The sequence below is a fragment of the Candoia aspera genome, chromosome 1 (genome assembly GCF_035149785.1).
Source record: "Candoia aspera isolate rCanAsp1 chromosome 1, rCanAsp1.hap2, whole genome shotgun sequence".
NCBI classification, from domain to species: domain Eukaryota; kingdom Metazoa; phylum Chordata; class Lepidosauria; order Squamata; family Boidae; genus Candoia; species Candoia aspera.
In genome coordinates, this window is record NC_086153.1 from 314,923,803 (window position 1) to 314,948,696 (window position 24,894).

The window sequence follows — 24,894 nt, forward strand, 5'->3', positions numbered from 1 at the left end:
CGTTGAAAGAACTAAGGAACCTTCGTCTGCCTGTTGTTTTGTTTTATAAATAATCTCAGCTGCTTCATTAGCATTTCAGGAAGAAAAAAACTATGTTTACTTTCTACTGCAAGAATTAGGACTCTCCAGGTTATGGTTCAAGTTCATCCTGTAAGGTTTTTGCTGAGTCTCTCCGTCTCTGAGAACAAGGAGAGAAGTTGGTTTCACTGGGGCATGGCTTGAGGTGGCGGCTCCTCAGGGTTTTCCTTGCCTTTCTCTAGGAAACTGCTACTTCAAAGTGCTGAGAATGTTTCAGGGTTCTCTGAGTAGAGCAGGGATGTCTCCTCCTGCACTGTTATTGTATGTCTCAGCCATGGGGATGTGTCCTGTTAGGGAGTGTGGGGAGGCCATTTATTGTGGCCCTGAGAGCAAACCAATTCCTGCTCCCATTTTAATGTGTCATTTGCCTCTTAGAAGAGCCTTACATCCTCTGGACTCTCAAAGAGCCTGTATTGCCCTGAAAAGCGTTTATACCACTAAGGAATATTTATGCAAATTACAGGGCACAATAATCTTTATTAAGAGTATTATTTCCTGCATCACAGAAAACATTAAAAAGAAACTCCTTTAAGCTATAATTTTAATAGTATTGGTGTTTATTTTTCTTTATTTGGTCACAAATCTCACTGCAATCAGTGGCAATTGTGAAAGCCCAGTTGATTTCAATGAGATATAAGCTCTGGGAACTAACTTAGTTGCTTTACTCTTCCCATTGTATTTGAAGAACAAAACACAAAGAAATCTCCAACATGTCTTCAAAAAGAGAACAGCAGTATAGCTGTGATTTCTGATGCATAGTTTATTCTTGTTAGTACCTATCAAAGACTATAAATCTGAAAATAAGTTCCTTCTAATAAGCTGTTCGACTGTCAGTCCAGAAAAGGCCAATATTGTGATTAAAGACTCCCAGGCCAAGCCCAATAAAGAGTTTGCACATTGATATTTTGTGCGAACACTTGTATGTACATGTACAGTATGACTTTTACACATCTCTCATTCATGATTTTTGTTTGTTTGTTTGTTTCTACTGTTTGAAACTTAGTTTGCTTTCATAGAAGATCTGGTTAACCCAGTTATTACCAGAAACACCTGCACACCTCCATGTGCTACAATAGGTCATGGGGCGAATGCGTGCTTTGAAAAAAAACCCAAACTTGATTGCTGGAAAAAGGTTTGGTCTGTACTCATAGTATATATGGTGGTGGGGGTATGCACTGGATTATTGAAACAATTTTTTTTCAAAATGTGAACAGACTTCATTTACAACTTTATTAATATGGTTACTATATTTTCAATTTATTTTTCACTGTCTGTTATGGAAATGCTAATCTGTAATCAATATTTTTTATATTTGAAAGGAAACTTTTCTTCTTTATAAGTTTGCTTAACATGGACTCTTGTATCCATGTGAAATCCAAAGATTCTTGGGACTGAAAGAGTAATAGATTCTGATTTAAATGTTCAGATTTAAAACCATTGTTGAACAATATTCAGCTTGTCAGAGTCCTAGTCAACATATGAAAATGGCGGATGTTATGGAAAATAGACTTAAAACTGGATAAGTTCTTCCAAGCAAAGCTATTGAATGATTGATTGATTGGTTGATTGAGTATCTGACTTCCAATTACTGTGAACTGCATTAAGATGATTTCTGATTCTTTCATGAGAAAACACAGTTGGAATCAAGTCTTTCCTTAAGCTAGCCATTTCCAAAAGATACAGATTATGATTTTTCTAAGCATTCAAAGAGTAGTGCTTTGTCTGTTAAGATGTGATATTATGTATCTCAAAAAACATTGTCATTGCTCTTATACTTCCTTGATTGAATATTGTTCAAGTATCTGTTGGGTATGTGATCTAGTATGATTTTGAGCAGTCATCATTTTCTATATTCTTAGTCACATTTCACACTATTTTTGCTTTATATGATAATTAATTTGGATGTTCAAGAAAGTGCATATCCAATTTGATTTTCCATCCTGCTACAGAGTAGTTAGTGCATATGGCCCTGCTTTTGAAAACTTGATAGACCATGGTTTGATTTAGCAAAGCAGCTTTTTTATTTTAAATAGTGAATAGCAATTCCGTTTGTACCTGCTGATACGGATAATAACTTGTATCTTTGAAATTATTATAAAATAAGGTTATTGAACATATTTTGAAATGAATATAGCATGGAGTTCACTGGAAGATCACTATCCCAGCTTGTAATTCAGGTTTAGATAATGGGTTAAGAATTAAATGTATTGTTACTAAATATTTAATCCAGAGGATATTTTTCATAGCATATGGGAGAATTGGGAAATAATTCTTGTAAAATAATTTAAATACACAGGATAAAAATTCCTGTTTTTCAAGAGACATGGAAATGACTTTTTGGAATTGGGGTAATCTGCATTTCTGGCTTAGAGCCAGGTCCATGAACTGCCAAATCTTTACTAGTATTCTGAAGTTCATTGGTTTGGCTTGGAGCCAGTTGAGTGAATTACTCAAACAAAATAGTTTGCATATTTTATTTTTCTTCACCAAAAAGGAGGCGAGGGCGAGGTCTGTGTCTTTGAAATTCAGTGTGAGAAGTGGCCTTCTGACAACAGAAGATACCAATCAAAATGTCATTTTGTCATGCTGGTTAAATGACTTTTGTGAGTCATTTAACATAAGGCAATGACTTTGTAGGACAAGCAGTTGAATTGCCTGTAAACTTTTACTGAAAGTGGCTTTCCTCTGTGCATTTCAAGGCAGTATTGCAGAGCAAAATGTCAAGTGCTCTGCTTGCAGAGTTAACTTCATTAAAGAAGGACTGGAAGTGCAACTGTTGCCATTTCCTTATTTTCCTCTGTTTGCATATATATATAAATCAGAGAAATCTGAAGAAAAAGTGATCAGGAATGGTGGACAGACTTTAGTCCATCCAACAGCATCTCTCTGGTTCTTTGTCACTGAAGCACCAGCTCTAACTTATTAGTCAGTTTCCTGGATCTACTCCTGGCTGACCTATACTGTTCTTAGGGTGACATTGTACAGTTTCCTTGCCAAACTCTGTAAGATACCTTTTTTTTTTTTTGTAATGAAGAGTTGGAACGACTGAACCAATAAACAAAAATGGTTGGTATGAGAAAACATTAAAAAAAAAACTTTGATAGTTAAGAAATAATATAAACAATTTTCTGCCTTTATATAGCAATTTTGCACTGTTTGTAGTAACCAAGTTTAGTTACTGATCCAAGAGAAGTGGAAATCGTTGTATCAGAAGAAAGTTCACTTATGACTGATATATAAGTTGCTGGAACAGTACAGGCACCGCTTCTATATAATTCAGTTTCACTCCTCTCCAGCTAACATCTATAAGAAGGAAATCCTTTTATTCAGTTTGCTCACCATCAACTTTGGCTTTTGTACATTAACATATATGACTTTTAAAGAATCCTAAGGGTCCACTGTAGGATCCTCATATCATCCAGAAGATTCCCAAACATGCATATCCTATTTCACTATGAGATATTGGCCAGGTGTGTAAGGTCTCAGATACCCTATGTAAAATATGAGCGTGCCCTAAAATGTGTTCTAGTAGAACTTACTTGAGGTAGAGGAAAACCTATCAGGAAATCTTATCTGCCATGTGGAAAATCACTTACTATCCTTTTAAGGGACTCTAGTATTCCCAAGCCGAGAATAGGATTGGCATTATGGGGTATATTCAACACAATGCTTAAACTCCTACCTGGGTAAAAAGAATATAATATTTATAGAAAAATCACAGTAGATTCTACATCCTAGCTTTTAAAGGTTGTGGAACATCTTTAGATGCATCATAGAGCCTGATTGATTGATTGATTGATTGAATTTATATGGCTGCCCATCTCAAGTTCATGACCCTTGGTGGCTAACAGTGTTAGATAGATAGATAGATAGATAGATAGATAGATAGATAGATAGATAGATAGATAGATATGCATAAAAACGAAAGAAACACACATAAAACAGCATCTGGGGTAAAAACAGACCTATCGGTCTCAAGTTAACATAACCAGTGTGAGGCTCAGCTCCACCTCCTGACCTTCAGGCCTGGTGACATGTTAGGGCATTTACACACACACATGCGTGCGCATGCATGCACACACACTAAGTTAAGGCATTTTTAAATCAGTTGTAGAACTACTCGGTTTGGGATGGCTGTATGTCTCAGAGATGTCACAAATAACTAAATAAAGCTATCTATTACTGTGCTTTGCTTTTGACTTGCAGAACTGCAGCTATTTTTCAGAGCCTCATTCTAGAGGAAAATATGTTGTATGTCTTGAATAACATCAGGCTTTTTTTTCAGATTTTGGTTTTAAAAGTTAGATTTGACTTCACCATTGGAAGTGAATCTGAAGAAAGACTGATATCATGAGCCTAGTTTTTATGTATTCTTTTGCTTAAATTCCCTATTCTAGTAATCATTATTATCACTGCTGTAACAAATAAAGCTTAAGGCATAAATGGCTTAAACTTTATGATACCACAAGATTATTTGCTACTCTTACTGCAGCAGATTGTACTGAAAGATCTACCAGACTCCACTAGTTTGGGATGTCATGTTTTAGATTGTATAAACCCTTCTTTAACTATCTAGGCATAATGTCTTCAGCAAAGGATCGTTACCTTGTCGTGGTGCTGGAGCTTGAGCACCTCAATGATGCCATGAGCTAAACCGTGAAGGGCCACCCAAGACGGGAAGGTCATGACAGAGAGGTCAGACTAAATGCGATCCCTGGGGAAGGTAATGGCAACCCACCTCAGTATTCTTGCCGTGAAAACTAAATGGATCAGTACAACCAGAGATATGTCGGTATACCATCGGAAGATGAGACCCCCAGGTCGGAAGATGGTCAAAATGCTACTGGGGAGGAACAGAGGATGAGCTCAACTAGCCCCAGACGTGATGACGCAGCTAGCTCAAAGCCGAAAGGACGGCTAGCGGCCGACGGTGCTGGTGGTGAACGGCGAATCCAATGTTCTAAGGATCAACACACCATCGGAACCTGGAATGTAAGATCTATGAGCCAGGGCAAATTGGATGTGGTTATTGGTGAGATGTCAAGATTAAAGATAGACATTCTGGGCGTCAGTGAACTGAAATGGACTGGAATGGGCCACTTCACATCAAATGACCACCAGATCTACTACTGCGGACAAGAGGACCACAGAAGAAATGGAGTAGCCTTCATAATTAATAGTAAAGTGGCTAAAGCAGTGCTTGGATACAACCCAAAAAATGACAGAATGATCTCAATTCGAATTCAGGGCAAGCCATCTAACATCACAGTGATCCAAATATACGCCCCAACCACAGATGCTGAAGAAGCTGAAGTAGAACAGTTCTATGAGGATCTGCAGCACCTACTGGACAACACGCCTAAAAGAGATGTTATTTTCATCACAGGAGACTGGAATGCTAAGGTGGGCAGTCAAATGACACCTCGAATTACAGGTAAGTATGGCCTGGGAGAACAAAACGAAGCAGGACACAGGCTGATAGAATTTTGCCAAGGCAATTCACTCTGCATAACAAACACTCTCTTCCAACAACCTAAGAGACGGCTTTATACATGGACTTCACCAGATGGACAACACCGAAATCAGATTGATTACATCCTTTGCAGCCAAAGGTGGCGGACATCTGTACAGTCGGTAAAAACAAGGCCTGGAGCTGACTGTAGTTCAGATCACGAACTTCTTCTTGCACAATTTAGGATCAGACTCAAGAGATTAGGGAAGACCCACAGATCAACTAGATATGAGCTCACTAATATTCCTAAGGAATATGCAGTGGAGGTGAAGAATCGATTTAAGGGACTGGACTTAGTAGATAGGGTCCCGGAAGAACTCTGGACAGAAGTTGGCAGCATTGTTCAGGAGGCGGCAACAAAATACATCCCAAAGAAAGAGAAAACCAAGAAGGCAAAATGGCTGTCTGCTGAGACACTAGAAGTAGCCCAAGAAAGAAGGAAAGCAAAAGGCAACAGTGATAGGGGGAGATATGCCCAATTAAATGCAAAATTCCAGAGGTTAGCCAGAAGAGATAAGGAATTATTTTTAAACAAGCAATGCGCGGAAGTGGAAGAAGACAATAGAATAGGAAGGACAAGAGACCTCTTCCAGAAAATTAGAAACATTGGAGGTAAATTCCAGGCAAAAATGGGTATGATCAAAAACAAAGATGGCAAGGACCTAACAGAAGAAGAAGAGATCAAGAAAAGGTGGCAGGAATATACAGAAAACCTGTATAGGAAGGATAACAATATCGGGGATAGCTTTGACGGTGTGGTCGGTGAGCTAGAGCCAGACATCCTGAAGAGTGAAGTTGAGTGGGCCTTAAGAAGCATTGCTAATAACAAGGCAACAGGAGACGACGGCATCCCAGCTGAACTGTTCAAAATCTTGCAAGATGATGCTGTCAAGGTAATGCATGCTATATGCCAGCAAATTTGGAAAACACAAGAATGGCCATCAGACTGGAAAAAATCAACTTATATCCCCATACCAAAAAAGGGGAACACTAAAGAATGTTCAAACTATCGAACAGTGGCACTCATTTCACATGCCAGTAAGGTAATGCTCAAGATCCTGCAAGGTAGACTTCAGCAATTCATGGAGCGAGAATTGCCAGATGTACAAGCTGGGTTTAGAAAAGGCAGAGGAACTAGAGACCAAATTGCCAATATCCGCTGGATAATGGAAAAAGCCAGGGAGTTTCAGAAAAACATCTATTTCTGTTTTATTGACTATTCTAAAGCCTTTGACTGTGTGGACCATAACAAATTGTGGCAAGTTCTTAGTGGTATGGGGATACCAAGTCATCTTGTATGCCTCCTGAGGAATCTGTATAACGACCAAGTAGCAACAGTAAGAACAGACCACGGAACAACAGACTGGTTTAAGATTGGGAAAGGAGTACGGCAGGGCTGTATACTCTCACCCTACCTATTCAACTTGTATGCAGAACACATCATGCGACAAGCTGGCCTTGAGGAATCCAAGGCTGGAGTTAAAATCTCTGGAAGAAACATTAACAATCTCAGATATGCAGATGATACCACTTTGATGGCTGAAAATGAAGAGGAACTGAGGAGCCTTATGATGAAGGTGAAAGAAGAAAGTGCAAAAGCTGGTTTGCAGCTAAACCTCAAAAAAACCAAGATTATGGCAACCAGCTTGATTGATAACTGGCAAATAGAGGGAGAAAATGTAGAAGCAGTGAAAGACTTTGTATTCCTAGGTGCAAAGATTACTGCAGATGCTGACTGCAGTCAGGAAATCAGAAGACGCTTAATCCTTGGAAGAAGAGCAATGACAAATCTCGATAAAATAGTTAAGAGCAGAGACATCACACTGACAACAAAGGCCCGCATAGGTAAAGCAATGGTGTTCCCTGTAGTAACATATGGCTGCGAGAGCTGGACCATAAGGAAGGCTGAGCGAAGGAAGATCGATGCTTTTGAACTGTGGTGTTGGAGGAAAATTCTGAGAGTGCCTTGGACTGCAAGAAGATCCAACCAGTCCATCCTCCAGGAAATAAAGCCAGACTACTCACTTGAGGGAATGATATTAAAGGCAAAACTGAAATACTTTGGCCACATAATGAGAAGACAGGACAGCCTGGAGAAGATGCTGATGCTAGGGAGAGTGGAAGGCAAAAGGAAGAGGGGCCGACCAAGGGCAAGGTGGATGGATGATATTCTAGAGGTGACGGACTCGTCCCTGGGGGAGCTGGGGGTGTTGACGACCGACAGGAAGCTCTGGCGTGGGCTGGTCCATGAAGTCACGAAGAGTCGGAAGCGACTAAACGAATAAACAACAACAGGCATAATGTAATGATTTGTTTTCAATTTTGGTTCCCTGGATGAATACCATTAGTGAATTGGTTTTCCTGGGGTTCTGTTACTTGGTTTTTCTCGATACAGCAATACAGCCAGCCAACCTAGCAATCTGTAAATTGCACAGAGAAAAGAGCAAGCTAGAGGCCTATCCCTTGCCATTTGGTATTTGAGTGCTCTTCCATGTGCTGTATATTAGTTTTTATTTTCTGCTGTGACACCTTACTATGAGGAAAGAATTCTCCAGAGCATCTTAAAAGACTTCTATTAAAGACAAAAAGAGTTAAGCAAAATGCAGACAGTAGATCTCATAGTCACAGGAGAAAATAACATACAGTGACATTTCAAAAGCATTAATTAGGGAGGGAATCAGAAGGTGGTAGAATGGGTGGTTTAGTTCCATTTCATTATGTCTTTTTCAGAAGATTAGTCAGACTCAAGGAAAAGGGTAGTGCATGCATCTCCATCTTTCTCAGAATATAAGGGTTTTCCTTCAGTAAATCAGATATGTGGTTGTTATCAACTTTAATGTCCACTGCTTTTCATGGATTCAGGTGAAACCTTCCTGATTGTATCTGATGATTATTGAAGGCATTGGACACAAACCCAACTCATAAAAGGCTAATGAGGAAGAGATTAGTATTGGACCCTTATGCTTTGCAATGTATCTGCACTGTAACACTTTATGTAGAAATAATGTTATTGACAGTTGTACGTTTTAGTATTGTATATGACTGTGTAGTTCAGGATGTCAACCCAGAATTGTGGCAGGTCTCTGGGATTGTAGACATGTTTTTCCATATGTATATTGGAGATAGTGGGGGAATAGTTAGAGCCTTTAGCATATAAAAGCATGTGCTTTACTGCTGAGTTATTTACTTCTTCCTTCCACAGAGACTGTTGTGGTAATTTTGTTTCAAAAGGATACCACAAGTGGTGGTGGCTTGTGGCTCAGATTGGCTAAACCATCTAAAGCAATTTCATGGCAAATTCTTGGAGGATTTTTTTTTCAGCAGGAAGTAGCCACCATAAACTTAAGAAGTTTCCACATTTATAGACTGCTAGTAACTGGGGGAAAGACACTTCCCTCTCCTTCCCTCTGCCATTTTTGGTTGGGTGTTTTAGAGGCAGGATATTGCCAGAATTGATGGATGCACTGAATGACTGAGCACTGATTTTCATGTCTTTTTTTCTTGATATCCATCAAGCTTCCCATATGAACCTGATATAATATTCTGCACATACAGTCACCATAGCTTTTAGTTATGTAACTAGAAGTGCAGAACTAGTGCATCAAATCCACATGGACCATATGAATCTGAGCCAGCCATATTATCTGGCTCAGATTCATAAGATTCTCATATTATGAATAGCATTCATTTCAGGCTTTTAGTAAGAACTATGCCCATTGACTTCCATCTTTGCAAAACCATTTATACCTGGCCCAAGATATAAAGCAACCTTCTGGTAACTTTTTCTGTGAAGATTTGTCAAGAAATATTTGTGTGTATGATAAAAAAAAATCTAGCCCTTTTTAAAAGAACCTGAAATAAAATTTCAATGAGTGAATAGGCCCAGGCAAAATCCAAGACATTTCAAAAGTATTTTTTTAAAAAAACTATATTGTTATTTCCCTCAGGGGATGCAGTTATTAGTCTATATTTGCCAAGTATTGGTGTGCTGAGAATGTTCTGAAATTGGCAAGCTCTCTGGGAATTAAAATTGCTTGTCCTCTGCTGCTGTTCCAGGCATAGTGCCATGCTGGTTTTCATTATAATATAGTCTTAACAAATTCCTTTAAGGAAGATCACTAAGATGATAGTTGCTTCTTCTGCTGTAAAAGGCAGCATGTGTGGTATAAAGCAGTAGTTTAAAAAATCTGAACAGTGGGTTGGAAGTGGAAGGTTGTTTTACATTGGCTGTATAAATAGTGTGAAGGCTATCCAGAATCTAGTGGATATTTAGCAATCTTTGTATTTTGCTCCTTGTGTTGCAATTTCATATCAGTCCTGAATTTTTGCTTTTCTGAATCTGCTCCTGATTATTGGTGGTACTTCCGAAATTGCCCCTACAGAAGGAACTCTAGTGTCCTCTAAAACAACCTTAACCAAGCTATTGCCCTCCAGATGTGCTGGACTTCAATTCCACTCAACCCAGCCAGCATGGCTGTTGGTGATGCTTGACTAAATGTTTTCATATATAAATAAATGTTTTGGGATGCTCCAGAGACATTTATTATGCAGCTGAAGTAAAATTAAGATTGCATATTGTGTTCACTGTTAATTGCCCCCCATAACAGCTGCTTTCAATTTTTTCTCTGAGAAGAGGCAACAATATTTGTGTGTGTGTGTGTGCGTGCATGTGCATGCGCACGCATGTGTGTTTAATACTAGAAAAAGTTGATCAAGGGCAATATAACAGTTTATCATAATGTGCAATAATATGTAGAAAATGGAGATAAGAGGTTTGTTTTTGCCCCCAGTAAAGTTAAATACTGGAGTCATCTTGATTTAGGACAGACAAAATTAAATCTTCCTTCATACAACAAATAATAAATTTAGAGATTGATGTTGCAAGATGTAGCAATGCCTTCTGCCTCTGATGCCTTTCAGAAGGGACTGAACAAAATAATGTTGATGGATAGATCTACCAATGGCTCTATCCATAGATCTACCAATAGTCATGGGCAGTATGCCACTGGGCAACAGCAACAGGCCAAAAAACTATCAGTTATCTTCTGTGAGAAACTAGAAACTGGATTAGATGGACCTTTGGTCAAATTCAGCAGAGTTTTATTTATGGCAGCCTTTATTCCTTGTGTGGCATTTTCCACATAACTAGCTGGGAGAAAGAGAGAAGCCATGAATTACATTGCACTTTATCTTCTATTTATTAAGTGGTTCAAATGCACTAGTCATAGGATTGCCTTAGTGAAATGAGCTGATATGGAATCCTCAGGGCCTTATTCTGCATTACACAGAAACATGTATAAAACCCTTTTTGTGGGCTGCTAAGATCTGTTGGATAGTTGTTCATATATTCAGCTGAACTTTCCCACAACTGGGAACTCTGCCTTATCAAGAGTTCTGGGCTGTGGAGAAGTTCAGTTTATAACCCTCTTATATGCCTTCCTGTGTAAGTATAAAAATTTATTGAGAAGCCAGAGATGGAATATTTTGGAACCAAGGCTTATATATGCAGTCTCATCTCTACCTCACTTGAACTGTATTTTGTGGAGGTTGAATATTTACACGTGGCTTCTGTTTAACCACCTGCCAATGATTTTATGTTAGTTTTATACATCTCTGCCTCACCCCTCTCACTAATTCCAAAATAAAATTTGACAGGTTAACCTCAGAAAGATTCTTGTGGATTCTAAATGGTATGTAACAAACAACTATGTGTCTGAATTGTCTTCTTAGCAATATTTCCGTATTTTTCTTTTCAAAATGATCTCTGGTGACAACTAGAAAAAAGAGATTGCTATTCTGGGATTCGTAACTTCCTTTCTCTGTGAAGAGAATTGCAGCACTTCAGCCAATGAGGAAAGGGGCTAATGATGATACAACATTAAAGAAAAGTCTATCAGTACAACTGCCTAATCAATGGGTTCAAAATAGTGGATTTTTCTTATAGCACATTAATCTGTCAATCCACTTCCCCATATGTTGGTACAGAAAAGGAAAGCAACACATCTCAGATGAAACAAAAAATGTTTGCTGACTTAGAGAACATATATGATAAAATAAATAGGCTTGAATCATACAATGCTTTGTGCAAATTTATGTCATGTGGGGAGAGTAAATTGAATTCTTAATGAATTATTCCTGTTGAGCAGGAAGTAAGAATAGGATGTTTGATGATCTCTTGGTTTCTAAATGAATTTATAATGTATAAGGAATGCTTGCGGTGCCATTACAGTTGTGTAAGTTGAAGACATAAACATGTGTGTACTTTGGTATGCAGATGATACCATATTGCTGGATGAGAACTCAAATTATTTGCAATGAATATTAGATAGGTTACATATTGCAATGAAGAGTATGCATCTGAAAATTAATGCATCAGACCAGGGTAATTGTGTTTGACAGGCAAACAGAGTGAATAGTTTCAAGTAGATGAATTTGTCTGTCTTGGTATAATGTTTAGTGAAGATCTGAAAATGGAGAATTTTTTAAATGTACAAACACTGGTAGAAAGGAAGTGAGTTGTATAATGTCTGTTGTGAAGAATGAATGTTTGTTGAAAAAAGTAAAAATATAAGAGTGTGCTTCTGACCATTTTGTTATATGGAAGTGGAGGTTAGGTATGTCAGGAAAAATACAAACAAAAATACAGTACATTGAACTCAGTAGGAATGGGTTGCTTAATAATTGTTTGTGATAAAGCAGTAAGATAAAGAGTTAAGAATAAATAGGTGATGAATGTGGCTTGAATACAAAAGTGAGTGATCAATATGAAGGAAGTATATTGAACTGATTTAGTTTTATAGAGAAAATGAATGAAGATCAAATTGCAAAACACTGTATGCAGAGTGAATGAGCTGAAAGGAAGGTGAAGATAGAAATCGATTTTTTTCTTACAGCTACTATTGCTACTTACTTTTTTTGTATGGCCTGCATAATGTTGTTTATCCTGAAATAGAATGTATGTTCATTCAAAAAAGGTAACTGCAGTCCTGTCAATATGTGCACACTATTTATTAAACATACTAAAATTGTGTCTTTACACATACAGAGCAGTGTAATACTGAAGAAAACCCAAGTTTCAGTTTGAATATTTGCATTTTTTTGTTTCAATTTCATTTGGTGTAATGTTTCTGATTTAAATAAAGATCCTGGCCATTTCTTTTGCAATATTGGTGATTCCCTATTTGGGTCCATAGTTAAGGTTGTGTAATAGTTTTTGGTTACCAAGGATGATGTATTAATGTCGAAAACAATTTTGGGAATAAAGGTTTCTTATTTAAGTGTGTTCTGTAAGTATATTTGTGAAGGACTTCAAAATGGTCTTTATAATTTTACTTCAGAATTCAAATGAAATTCAGTTTAATCCAAATTTCAGTTTTTTTAAAAGTCAACTCAAATCAGATGCCAACCAATTTTGGCTCCCCCTTTCATAATTATTTTAAAATTTGGTTCATAATCCAACATACTTCTTGATGAATTTTGATGAATTTAAACTTATTGATTTTAATGAGTTTAACCTAGTATTGGATTATAGCCTTGGATTTTATTGCAAATCTAACAACTTTATTGTATACCTGACCTACATTTTTCATTGGTGGATTCCCTTGTGTACACTAAATGTATCTGGCTATTAACCCCCAGCCTGGGCATCTGAATAAACATTGGATGTGTAAATTCAATCTTGGCATATTTTCCTCTTTTATATACTTTTCCCAAGGGGACTCTAGCTGCAGACTGTACTGAAGCAATCATTAATCTATCAGGATTTCATGTATCCCATCATGGAGCATTGAAAAGATTCTCTAGAGCTATTTTTTTTCCTATTTGTTATTTCCCTGTTACAGCATATCATGGAAGCTAAAATATGCATAATACTCCCTATTCATCAAAAATATGGAGATTCTTTTTATAAAGCAGTGAACATTTCAAGGCTGTTTGGCCACAGAGAACAATCTTAAGACTGACTATCAGAAATACATCAATAATATCCCAGAATTGCAAGATACTCTCATGCTAGTTGTCAATCAAGTTTATGTAAACATCATGCAAATTAAATGGTGCTATCAAACCAGAGCTATTTGCTGTGGCCTTTGGTTCATGTTGCATTTCAATTTTACTTTTGCTTCTAGCGTTAATTCATATTTTGTGCTAAAGAGAGATCCCTGCTAAAATAGAATACATCTTGCAAATTCTCTAGTGGGCAAATGTTATGCTATGTTATATTTGTAGAATGAACTGAAAGTCAGGCTTGATTATGCTGGTAACTCATGGTATTTCTTTATTTATTTAGTTACTCCATTAATAAATTCCAAGGTGGTTTAAAATAAGGGCATGTAACTTCATGGTTATAAATTAAAAGGTCAAGGGAGAGGGAAATGAGTGTATTGGGTATCTGTTCAAACAAAACTGCAGGCTGAGGAATAAGCACTGTTACTTATGCATCAAAACAAGCACCATCTGAATGCGAGAGAGAAAAAATTGTAGCGTTGTGGGTGAAGGGTGGGGTGGGAAATGATTCAAGGGTTACAGAACATAATTCTTGATGGAGATTATACCTAAAGAAAGGGTAGGCAATTTTTTTCTGGCCAGGGATCACACAGTATGCTCTCTCTCCCTCAACACCTCTCCAGCCTTTGAGGGGTTCAAGAGGACATGGCTGCTGATACATGGGCTGTGAGGTGGTTATCATTCAGGTTTTTCGCTTCTCTAAATTTTGCCATTCAGTCACCTTTACAAAGTATGCCAAGATAATATATAAACAATGCTTTAATATAACTGACGTTTAGAATGCTAACTTTGAGAGAAGGCAGGGCTGTGCATATTTAAATTTCAGTATATGTTTTGGATCGATTAATGTGAGATTTAAGTGAGTTGGAATGCAATGAACACAGGAAATGGACTTGATCTGGAACTAGATTGATTTTTCCATTGCTTGTGGTCTTAAGCATTTTTGTGCATGGAAATCAATTTTTTTTCAAAAATAATGCTGCTACTGTTTGGCACATTAAAAAGTGCCCTTCAGTGCATTTTTCTTTTTATGTGAAATAATGAAATTAGTAACAAATTTTATAACCCTGCACATAACCCTGCTGCTTAAATTCCAACTGATTGCTGTGGCAGCCTCTGGACTTGATTGCAGACCAAAATGTTCTTCTTCCTTTATCCCCCCCAACCCGCCCCCCCCCCCAAAAGCTTTCTGTTCTTTTGCTTTTTACACATAGTTAGAGGAGGGTGTTTTTTTTTTTTTTGGTGAGTTTCAGTCCAACTGACTTGCTGTTGCCAAAAGTTTTCTCTTTGTCTCTTAACTTGTTAGGGTACAAATTAATATAACTTTTGTGTAAATGTTAGCAGCAGCAAAAGCCCATCTGGCCTTGCAAATGATAACTGGATTCTTTCAGCATTTTATGACTTGAGGTTTTGGCAGCCTTTAATTTGATTCTTCTAAGCTTCTGCCAAAGTTCTTTTTTAAAGTTAGTATCTAATTGAAACTCTTTTAGAGAGAAAAATTACACAAATATCTTGCCATTTCATTTTTTATTTCATTTCTATTATTCCTGGCATTTAAGTTCTTATAAAATCTGATTTCAAAGTAAAATTGCTTGATTTATTAAACAAGTGGTGATGGTGCTAAATATCTGTTTTATATCAATATGAATTCTCTTTGTATATAATAATGCTAATTTTTTTTCTCGGTGTTGTTTTGTTCAGAGCTGCCCAGAAACTTAACCTGTCCTCAAAGAAAAAGAAGCACCATGTACCTTTGCTGCACTCCCATGGTGTCTCTATCTATACCACCAATTTTAGTGGCATCCTACAGATGTATCCTCCTCCAGCACCACCATGCCTTTTAAGAGCTGTATCAAAAGTCAAAGACAACCCAGGAATTGGAAAGGTATTTAAAGATCTCTGTTTCCTAATTGCTTCTTCAATAATAAAGCAGAATTGGATAGCTGTGTGTATTCTGACCCAAATGAATCTAATCTGATACAGATAAGCTGTTTGTTCCTGTTGACAAGAATGTAATCCATGGCTACAGATTGCTGGTAGTTGAAAGGCAGATCATGATAGTGGATGGACAGAAATTTTAATCTACGCAGCATCTGAAATCTGCCCCAGAGAAGAGGTTTTGGAGAGGTGCTGCGACTAATAGATATGTCTGCTAGGCCTAGGCTGAAAGTATGGGAAACTTTCCCCAAATATAGGTCTATCTCATATTCATGTCTAAAATTATGTGAAGTTATTTGGCTATAATTCTCTCCTCCATTGTCTTGTCAAGTAAATGCATTTAATCTGGTCTCCCTGGTTCCTTCCCATCTGTCTCAAGCACCTTTCCTCCTTTAATGGTTCCAAAAAAAACAAAACAAAAAACCTTATGAAAGATTGGCCTCCTCAATAATTCTGAATAAATGTGCCAATGTTTGATATAAATATATGATAAGCTCTTAAAATGTGAATTGTGAATTTATGAATTACACAAATGTAATTGTGTCAGTTTTCAACATTTTTATAGTAAATTTTATTAGGTTTCAAGAGAAGAATAAAAACGACAAAAAACGAAAAACTACAAAGAAAGAAAAGAAACTAAAAAGTGCAGAAACAAGAGAAAAATTTTTCAGATTTACAAAAAGATGTGGCTTCTGACTTTTAACAAAAGTCAAGGATATACAGAAACTATATAGCAGGGATATACAAACATTTCCATAATCAATCTCTTACTCTATATTAAACCAAAACACCACATTATTTCTGTAAGTCATTCCACTTTATCACATAAAAAAATCACTAAGTACAGTTACTCCTCCCCTCTTATATTAAAATAAAGAAAAAAAGTTCATATAAACCTCCTAAACATCTTTCTCCCCTCCAAAAGATAAAACATATCCAATTATTCCCTTCCTACCACTTTTCTGTACATTTCTGTCTACTACTATAAGAATCAAATTAAAAAGCACTTAAGTTGTCTGCTAATAGTACAATTTTAATAATCCCAATCTTAATAAACCCCCCCAAAAAAGACAATTCAAAACAGCAATTCCATATCTTTAAAAGGGAATCACTCAACAATCAACATCAATCAACACCTTCAAGCAAACCAGATAAGCATTCTTTAACCCTAATACAACTTGCTTTCAACTGGCAAGAGCCAGCTGGGAGGTGGGGACTTTATTACTTTCCAAATTGCACTGTAGCCTTAAAGAGCCTTAAAGAGACACTAAGACCGGTTAAGATTAATAATTTTAATCTTAATAAATCCAAAAAACAAAGCCAATTCAAAACAGTAAATCCAAATCTTTAAAGGCAAATAGTATCAATCAAATCCTTCAAGCAAACCAGATGAACATTCTTCAACCCTTATCCCACTTCAAAATAAACCAGAGCAGTTACATGTCCCCACAATGTGCACGGAGCTTTCCTCTTGAAAGAATCACACAGCCCAACTGCCCCCCTCAAAGATCCCAGGTTCTTTTCATGGCATTCCACCAGGAGATCGATTTTACTTATGCCTTGCAGATTGCTCTCTCCCTTAGATTTCTCCAACTCCATTATCCAATCTTCATCCAGCATCTTGATAAGAATCCCAATCTCAGTCTTAAAAAAAAAACCTCTCTATCGCTCTTAAACTCCTCAATTTCATCCAACACGTCCCCAACCTGACAGTACATTTTAGATCTCATAGTTTCCACAATGTCCTGGATATCTTGCATAAAAGTTTGATAAAAATCAGAAGAAATCTGTTTAAAATCCCGGTGAAAGTCAGAAAGAATCTGTTTGACGTCCTCCATGTCTCACTTAGTAGATTATGGCAACCCCTAGGAGTTTAGCCAATGAAAGTCGAAGATATGGAAGAGTTCCAAAGTGTGTTCACATAAAGTGAGAGTGAGATATCAGACCGTTCTCAAGGGAAAGTGAGAACAGAAAATTGAAGGTTCAAATCAGCCAATTCAATGTGTAGGAAAATGCTAATATCTTCAAATTTAATGCAAAAAATAATAACAGGAAGACAATAGTTTACTCTCATCCTTGGAATTTCCTTTGGAAGGAAAACGAAATCCAAAACTTAAAAGGATTTTTTTTTTAAAGTAACCCCCAAAATAACATTAAACGCCAAGAGAACCAGCTTCTCCTCACTGTAGAAAGCCTCTCTTGGGGTACATATACTTAAAAAAAAATAATACAAATTGGTGATTTAGAAGTGAGGTGGTTGGTCTTAGTGTCTCTTTAAGGCTACAGTGCGACTTGGAAAAGTGATAAAGTCCCCGCCTTCCAGCTGGCTCTTGCCAGTCAAAAGCAAAATGCTGTTTGCGATCTTCTGGCTGCCAGCAGCCGTCCGGAGGACGGATGGGATGATTCCAGGTACTCTCCTTAATCTGGAGAACATTTCAGGGCTTCAGGAAAACCTGCCTGAACCCGAAAAAAGTTACTGTGTTGCAGGTCCCCTGCTGAACCAGTGGGCATAGCCGTTCAGTCCGCCATTCCCACCGGAAGCCCAGTTTTCAACGTTTTTTTTACCTTGCTGAACCTATGGCAGTTTTTATCAGATAGAAATTTGGCACTGTTTAGACCTCATTGGATCAATCATGGGTGCTAAGTTAAAAATATGAGCTCAGGTAATGCCATTTTTATAAGAAATAAATGCTCAAACTTGTTAACTTTTTTTTGCAACTCACATTAGGTAAAGTGAACTACCATGTCCCTTGTTCATCAGCTGGTCAATACCAGCACCTGCTGGGGCTTTCCCTTGTTGTCTTCTATGCTTGATGAAAAAAGTATAAATTCATTGTTTTGTTAGTATTTGAACTCCAGCCTTCCTGGCCAATCTCTATTTCAGTATGCTACCATATCTTTCATGGTAAGAGTTGCATGCCTTCATGTTATTTTCGGGAGCTGAAAAGCAGCAATGCAATTCTGGAGTTGCAAAGCAGTGCAAAGAAAAGCTGCAAAGCAATGGCAAAGCAATGATAGAACCAAAATCTTCCTCCCTCATACACACACAAATGTAGGGTTCTCTCCCATGCAGCAGCTAATTCCCCCATAATCCTTCCACTGTGATTTGAAGTTGCATCTCCCACCTCACCCACAGTTGCACTGCAGTTACATTTGGATCTCATTTGAGTCTTTTTCCAATCAGCTGCTTTTAGGGGACATAAAGTTGAGGAACAAGTAGATTGGTCAAGGAAGATTGATCAAAGAAGCCTGCAACTGGCATGGGGCTGTTACTTACTCTCCTATGCTCTACAATATACATTGGGAACATATTCATTCTCTCTCTCTCTACATATCTCATACACACAAGTGTATCGATGCACACATGCAGCAAAAGAAAAGAAAAGAAAGATCTTAATATATATATATATATATAATTTTTATTAAGAATTTTAATTACAATGGTAAAAACTAATACAAACTAATCTTAGAGAAAGAAAAGAGAATGGAAAGAAAGAATAAAAGAATAAAAATGCAGGAAAAAAGAAAAAGAATAAAAATAAAAGAGAGAATATAATAAAGAAAAAGAAAAGAAATATATAAAGAAGTGAATTCCAACCTTCATCACAACAAGTATAAACAGATTTAATAATTCTTCACCCCCTATAAGGTTAAACAGATATCTCTTCATCTCACTTCCCATCCCTTACCTATAAGTAAATACATAAAACATCAACTTTTCAATCCTGGTGTCAGAAAAAGTCCATAAAGGGTTGCTAGAAGATGGCAAAAAATGTCTCATTTTAACCTAGTTCAGATAAACCAACTTTATATTCCTTCCTTTAATTCTAACAGTCTTAATCTTTAATTCAATCAAATATTGTCATAGGATTTGATTTCTCTTCAATTTTTCTTTATCCCATCGCACAGATTTCTTCAAGGCTTTGTAAATCCAGTAGGAAAAAATTATCCAGGTCATTCTCTTGGTTTATCATTTGTATTTCCCTTTTAATTTTTAAAACTTAACCAGTTTCTTCAGTATATCCAGTAAAGCGTCCTTTTCAAAATCATTCTCTTGGCCTGTCATTTGCAGTTCTACTTTCTGTACTTTATCTTATCAGATAAAATTTGTTCTACGTCTGTCATTCCTTCATTAACATCTTTTAGACATAGTCTATTCATAGAAGCAGACATCATTACACTTCTGGTGGGGACATGGTGGACTGAACAGCTGTGCCTGCGAGCTCAGCGGGTAGAACTTCAGGTTTTTCCTGAAGCCCAGGAGTGTTTTTCTGGAAAAAGGAAAACACCTGGAATCTCCACATCTGTCCTCCGGACAGCTGCTTGCAGCCAGGAGATTGTAAACAGCGTTCGCATTCAACTGGTAAGAGCTAGCCAGGAGGCTGGGACGTCACCATTTTCCAAGCCGCAATGCAGCCTTAAAGGGACACTAAGACCGGGCACCCCATTTCTAAATCACCCAATTTATATTTCTTTTAAGTATGCGTACCCTAAGAGAGGCTTTCTACAGCAAGGATAAATGGGGTCTCTTGGTGCTTATTGTTATTTTTGGGATTAATTTTTAAAAAAAAAATCTTTTTAAGTTTTGGACTTTGTTTTCCCTCCAAATATTAAGGAGGATTGAGAGTAAATAATTGTCTCCATATTATTTTTGTACTAAATTTGAAGATATTAGCATTAACAGTTTACCTTTGTTGTAAACTGCCGAGTGTCCTGTTCCAATTAAGCACCAGACAGGTTCTTAGAGAATAATCTTTATTAAATAACTATTTACAATAATGAAGTCCTTGATATGCGAGACTTGGTTAAACATGCCCAACTGGGTCAACTGGAGGCAACAGTTCTCTATTGCAACAGTACTGACATTGAATCTCTGACTCACTGGACCTGGAACAGGACTACGAACAACAGACAGGGATGAACTGGAGACTTGGAGCAGGACTTGAACTCAGAGCAAGATTAGACTCGGCTGGGGGTTTGGGACTAGGCTGGGTACTCTGAACTGAAGATGTGAAGACAAGGCTTGAAATTGGAGCAGGACTGGACTTGGCTGGAAGCCCTGGACTAGGCTGGACTCTCTTGACTGAAGACTTAGAACAAGGCTTGGAACTTGGAACTCTGCTGGACTCAGCTGGAAGCCCTGGACTAGACTGGATCCTCTGGACTGGAGGCTTGGAACTAGGCTGGACTCAGCTGGAAGCCCCAGACTAGGCTGGACTCTCTGGACTGAAGACTTAGAACAAGGCTTGAAACTTGGAACTAGACTGGACTTGGCTGGAAGCCCCAGACTAGACTGGATTCTCTGGATTGGAGACTTGGAGCAGGGCTTGGAACTTGAAACTAGGCTGGATTTGGCTGAAAGGACCATGTGGGCCATGAACCCAGATCCTGAACAAGATAGGTGTGAAACTTTGAAACACGCTAGAGTCTGCGAAGTGTGGTTGCATAGAACTGCGGACAAGTGGCGGTGCTGGAGGAGCTTGCTCACACTGCTGAGGGGATCATGGAGATTCATGGCTGGAAGCAAGGCAAAGGCTGCTGGGCACGGCTGACTCTGTTTCCTCGCTGGCAGCCGATGCAAGATTCGATTAATCTTCGGAGCTCAAGCGCTGGTTCCTCTTCGGCCACAGAAACTGACTCTGATATCGGTAAGGACTGTTCTCCCGAAGCTGCAGGGTTAGAGTATCGGTTGTCTCTGGCAGCTCGCTGTCTGCGCAGCTGCCTTTTATCCCAATTTTTGGCACACTTGGAGTTTCCTGTAGCCAATCGAATTGCCTTCTCCTTTGCATGCTTTTTCAGCCCATCTCTGGTGCGCGCTGATTGGTGTATTCAAATCCTCCTCCAGATCTCACCCAATCAGCATTGTAAGTTCTTCCCACTCTGCTGAGTCATGCTGGAGTTTCATTTCTCCGATTCCAGCCCGGTAAGTTTCCAATTCCTCCTCTGACTCAGAAAGTGAAACTAATTCTGAGTCAGAGGCAAGCTTGGTTCTGACACAGAGTCCCTCTGGTGGGAGGAGAAGGGCAATGATAAATTTGATAAATAAATAAATTTTCCCTACCCGTTGAATTGGCTGTTTTGAACTTTCAGTTTTTTGCTTCTACTGTCCCTGGGGAACTGTCTGCCTATCTCACTTTCACTTGTGTAAACACATTCCGGAATTCTTTCATATCTTCGACTTTTGCTGGTTAAGCTCCTAGGGGGCACCATAATCTACTGCGTGAGACATGGAGGATTTTAAACAGACTTTCTCTGACTTCCAACAAGATTTTAAACAGATACTTTCTGACTCCTACCAAGTTTTTATGCAAGGGATTCAGGACATTGTGGAAAATATGAGGTCTAAAATGTGTCATCTGGTTGGGGATGTCGTGGATGAAACTGAGGAATTTAACAGTGACAGAAGTGTCTCTTCTAAGAGTGAGATCAGGATTTCTGTTGAAATGCTGGATGAAGATCAGATAGTCGAGTTGAAGAAATTAAAGGGAGAGATCGAGTTGCAAGACACAAGTGAAATTGATCTTCTGATGGAAAGCCATGGAAAAGAAGGGGTTATTATGTATGGGAGGTCTCCTGAAGAGAAGTCAGAGTTTTTGAGAGGGGCAGTTGGGCTGTGTGATTTTTTCAAGAGAAAAACTCCATGCACATTGTGGGGATATGTAATGCTCTGGTTTATTTTGAAGTGGGATAAGGGTTTAAGAATATTTATCTGGATTGCTTTTAGGGTTTGTCTGATTTCATTTATCTTTAACAATTTGGATTAAGATTTGTTGTTTATTCGTTTAGTCGCTTCCGACTCTTCGTGACTTCATGGACCAGCCCACGCCAGAGCTTCCTGTCGGTCATCAACACCCCCAGCTCCCCCAGGGACGAGTCCGTCACCTCTAGAATATCATCCATCCACCTTGCCCATGGTCGGCCCCTCTTCCTTTTGCCTTCCACTCTCCCTAGCATCAGCATCTTCTCCAGGGTGTCCTGTCTTCTCATGTTGTGGCCAAAGTATTTCAGTTTTGCCTTTAATATCATTCCCTCAAGTGAGCAGTCTGGCTTTATTTCCTGGAGGATGGACTGGTTGGATCTTCTTGCAGTCCAAGGCACTCTCAGAATTTTCCTCCAACACCACAGTTCAAAAGCATCGATCTTCCTTCGCTCAGCCTTCCTTATGGTCCAGCTCTCGCAGCCATATGTTACTACAGGGAACACCATTGCTTTAACTATGCGGGCCTTTGTTGTCAGTGTGATGTCTCTGCTCTTAACTATTTTATCGAGATTTGTCATTGCTCTTCTTCCAAGGATTAAGCGTCTTCTGATTTCCTGACTGCAGTCAGCATCTGCAGTAATCTTCGCACCTAGGAATATAAAGTCTTTCACTGCTTCTACATTTTCTCCCTCTATTTGCCAGTTATCAATCAAGCTGGTTGCCATAATCTTGGTTTTTTTGAGGTTTAGCTGCAAGCCAGCTTTTGCACTTTCTTCTTTCACCTTCATCATAAGGCTCCTCAGTTCCTCTTCACTTTCAGCCATCAAAGTGGTATCATCTGCATATCTGAGATTGTTAATGTTTCTTCCAGAGATTTTAACTCCAGCCTTGGATTCCTCAAGGCCAGCTTGTCGCATGATGTGTTCTGCATACAAGTTGAATAGGTAGGGTGAGAGTATACAGCCCTGCCGTACTCCTTTCCCAATCTTAAACCAGTCTGTTGTTCCGTGGTCTGTTCTTACTGTTGCTACTTGGTCGTTATACAGATTCTTCAGGAGGCATACAAGATGACTTGGTATCCCCATACCACTAAGAACTTGCCACAATTTGTTATGGTCCACACAGTCAAAGGCTTTAGAATAGTCAATAAAACAGAAATAGATGTTTTTCTGAAACTCCCTGGCTTTTTCCATTATCCAGCGGATATTGGCAATTTGGTCTCTAGTTCCTCTGCCTTTTCTAAACCCAGCTTGTACATCTGGCAATTCTCGCTCCATGAACTGCTGAAGTCTACCTTGCAGGATCTTGAGCATTACCTTACTGGCATGTGAAATGAGTGCCACTGTTCGATAGTTTGAACATTCTTTCGTGTTTCCCTTTTTTGGTATGGGGATATAAGTTGATTTTTTCCAGTCTGATGGCCATTCTTGTGTTTTCCAAATTTGCTGGCATATAGCATGCATTACCTTGACAGCATCATCTTGCAAGATTTTGAACAGTTCAGCTGGGATGCCGTCGTCTCCTGTTGCCTTGTTATTAGCAATGCTTCTTAAGGCCCACTCAACCTCACTCTTCAGGATGTCTGGCTCTAGCTCACCGACCACACTGTCAAAGCTATCCCCGATATTGTTATCCTTCCTATACAGGTTTTCTGTATATTCTTGCCACCTTTTCTTGATCTCTTCTTCTTCTGTTAGGTCCTTGCCATCTTTGTTTTTGATCATACCCATTTTTGCCTGGAATTTACCTCCGTTGTTTCTAATTTTCTGGAAGAGGTCTCTTGTCCTTCCTATTCTATTGTCTTCTTCCACTTCTGCGCATTGCTTGTTTAAAAATAATTCCTTATCTCTTCTGGCTAACCTCTGGAATTTTGCATTTAATTGGGCATATCTCCCCCTATCACTGTTGCCTTTTGCTTTCCTTCTTTCTTGGGCTACTTCTAGTGTCTCAGCAGACAGCCATTTTGCCTTCTTGGTTTTCTCTTTCTTTGGGATGTATTTTGTTGCCGCCTCCTGAACAATGCTGCCAACTTCTGTCCAGAGTTCTTCCGGGACCCTATCTACTAAGTCCAGTCCCTTAAATCGATTCCTCACCTCCACTGCATATTCCTTAGGAATATTAGTGAGCTCATATCTAGCTGATCTGTGGGTCTTCCCTAATGTCTTGAGTCTGATCCTAAATTGTGCAAGAAGAAGTTCGTGATCTGAACTACAGTCAGCTCCAGGCCTTGTTTTTACCGACTGTACAGATGTCCGCCACCTTTGGCTGCAAAGGATGTAATCAATCTGATTTCGGTGTTGTCCATCTGGTGAAGTCCATGTATAAAGCCGTCTCTTAGGTTGTTGGAAGAGAGTGTTTGTTATGCAGAGTGAATTGTCTTGGCAAAATTCTATCAGCCTGTGTCCTGCTTCGTTTTGTTCTCCCAGGCCATACTTACCTGTAATTCGAGGTGTCATTTGACTGCCCACCTTAGCATTCCAGTCTCCTGTGATGAAAATAACATCTCTTTTAGGCGTGTTGTCCAGTAGGTGCTGCAGATCCTCATAGAACTGCTCTACTTCAGCTTCTTCAGCATTTGTGGTTGGGGCGTATATTTGGATCACTGTGATGTTAGATGGCTTGCCCTGAATTCGAATTGAGATCATTCTATCATTTTTGGGGT

At 38.6% G+C, this 24,894-nt stretch overlaps 1 protein-coding gene across 1 annotated transcript in view; it reads left to right on the forward strand.

Moving 5' to 3' along the window:
* KIF26A (kinesin family member 26A) overlaps positions 1 to 24,894 on the forward strand; it is a 184,726-nt gene that overhangs the window by 111,366 nt on the left and 48,466 nt on the right. Inside the window, exon 5 of the mRNA XM_063290394.1 lies at positions 15,296 to 15,479. Within this exon, the coding sequence (XP_063146464.1) occupies positions 15,296 to 15,479 (184 nt within the window). The remainder of the gene's footprint in view (positions 1 to 15,295; positions 15,480 to 24,894) is intronic.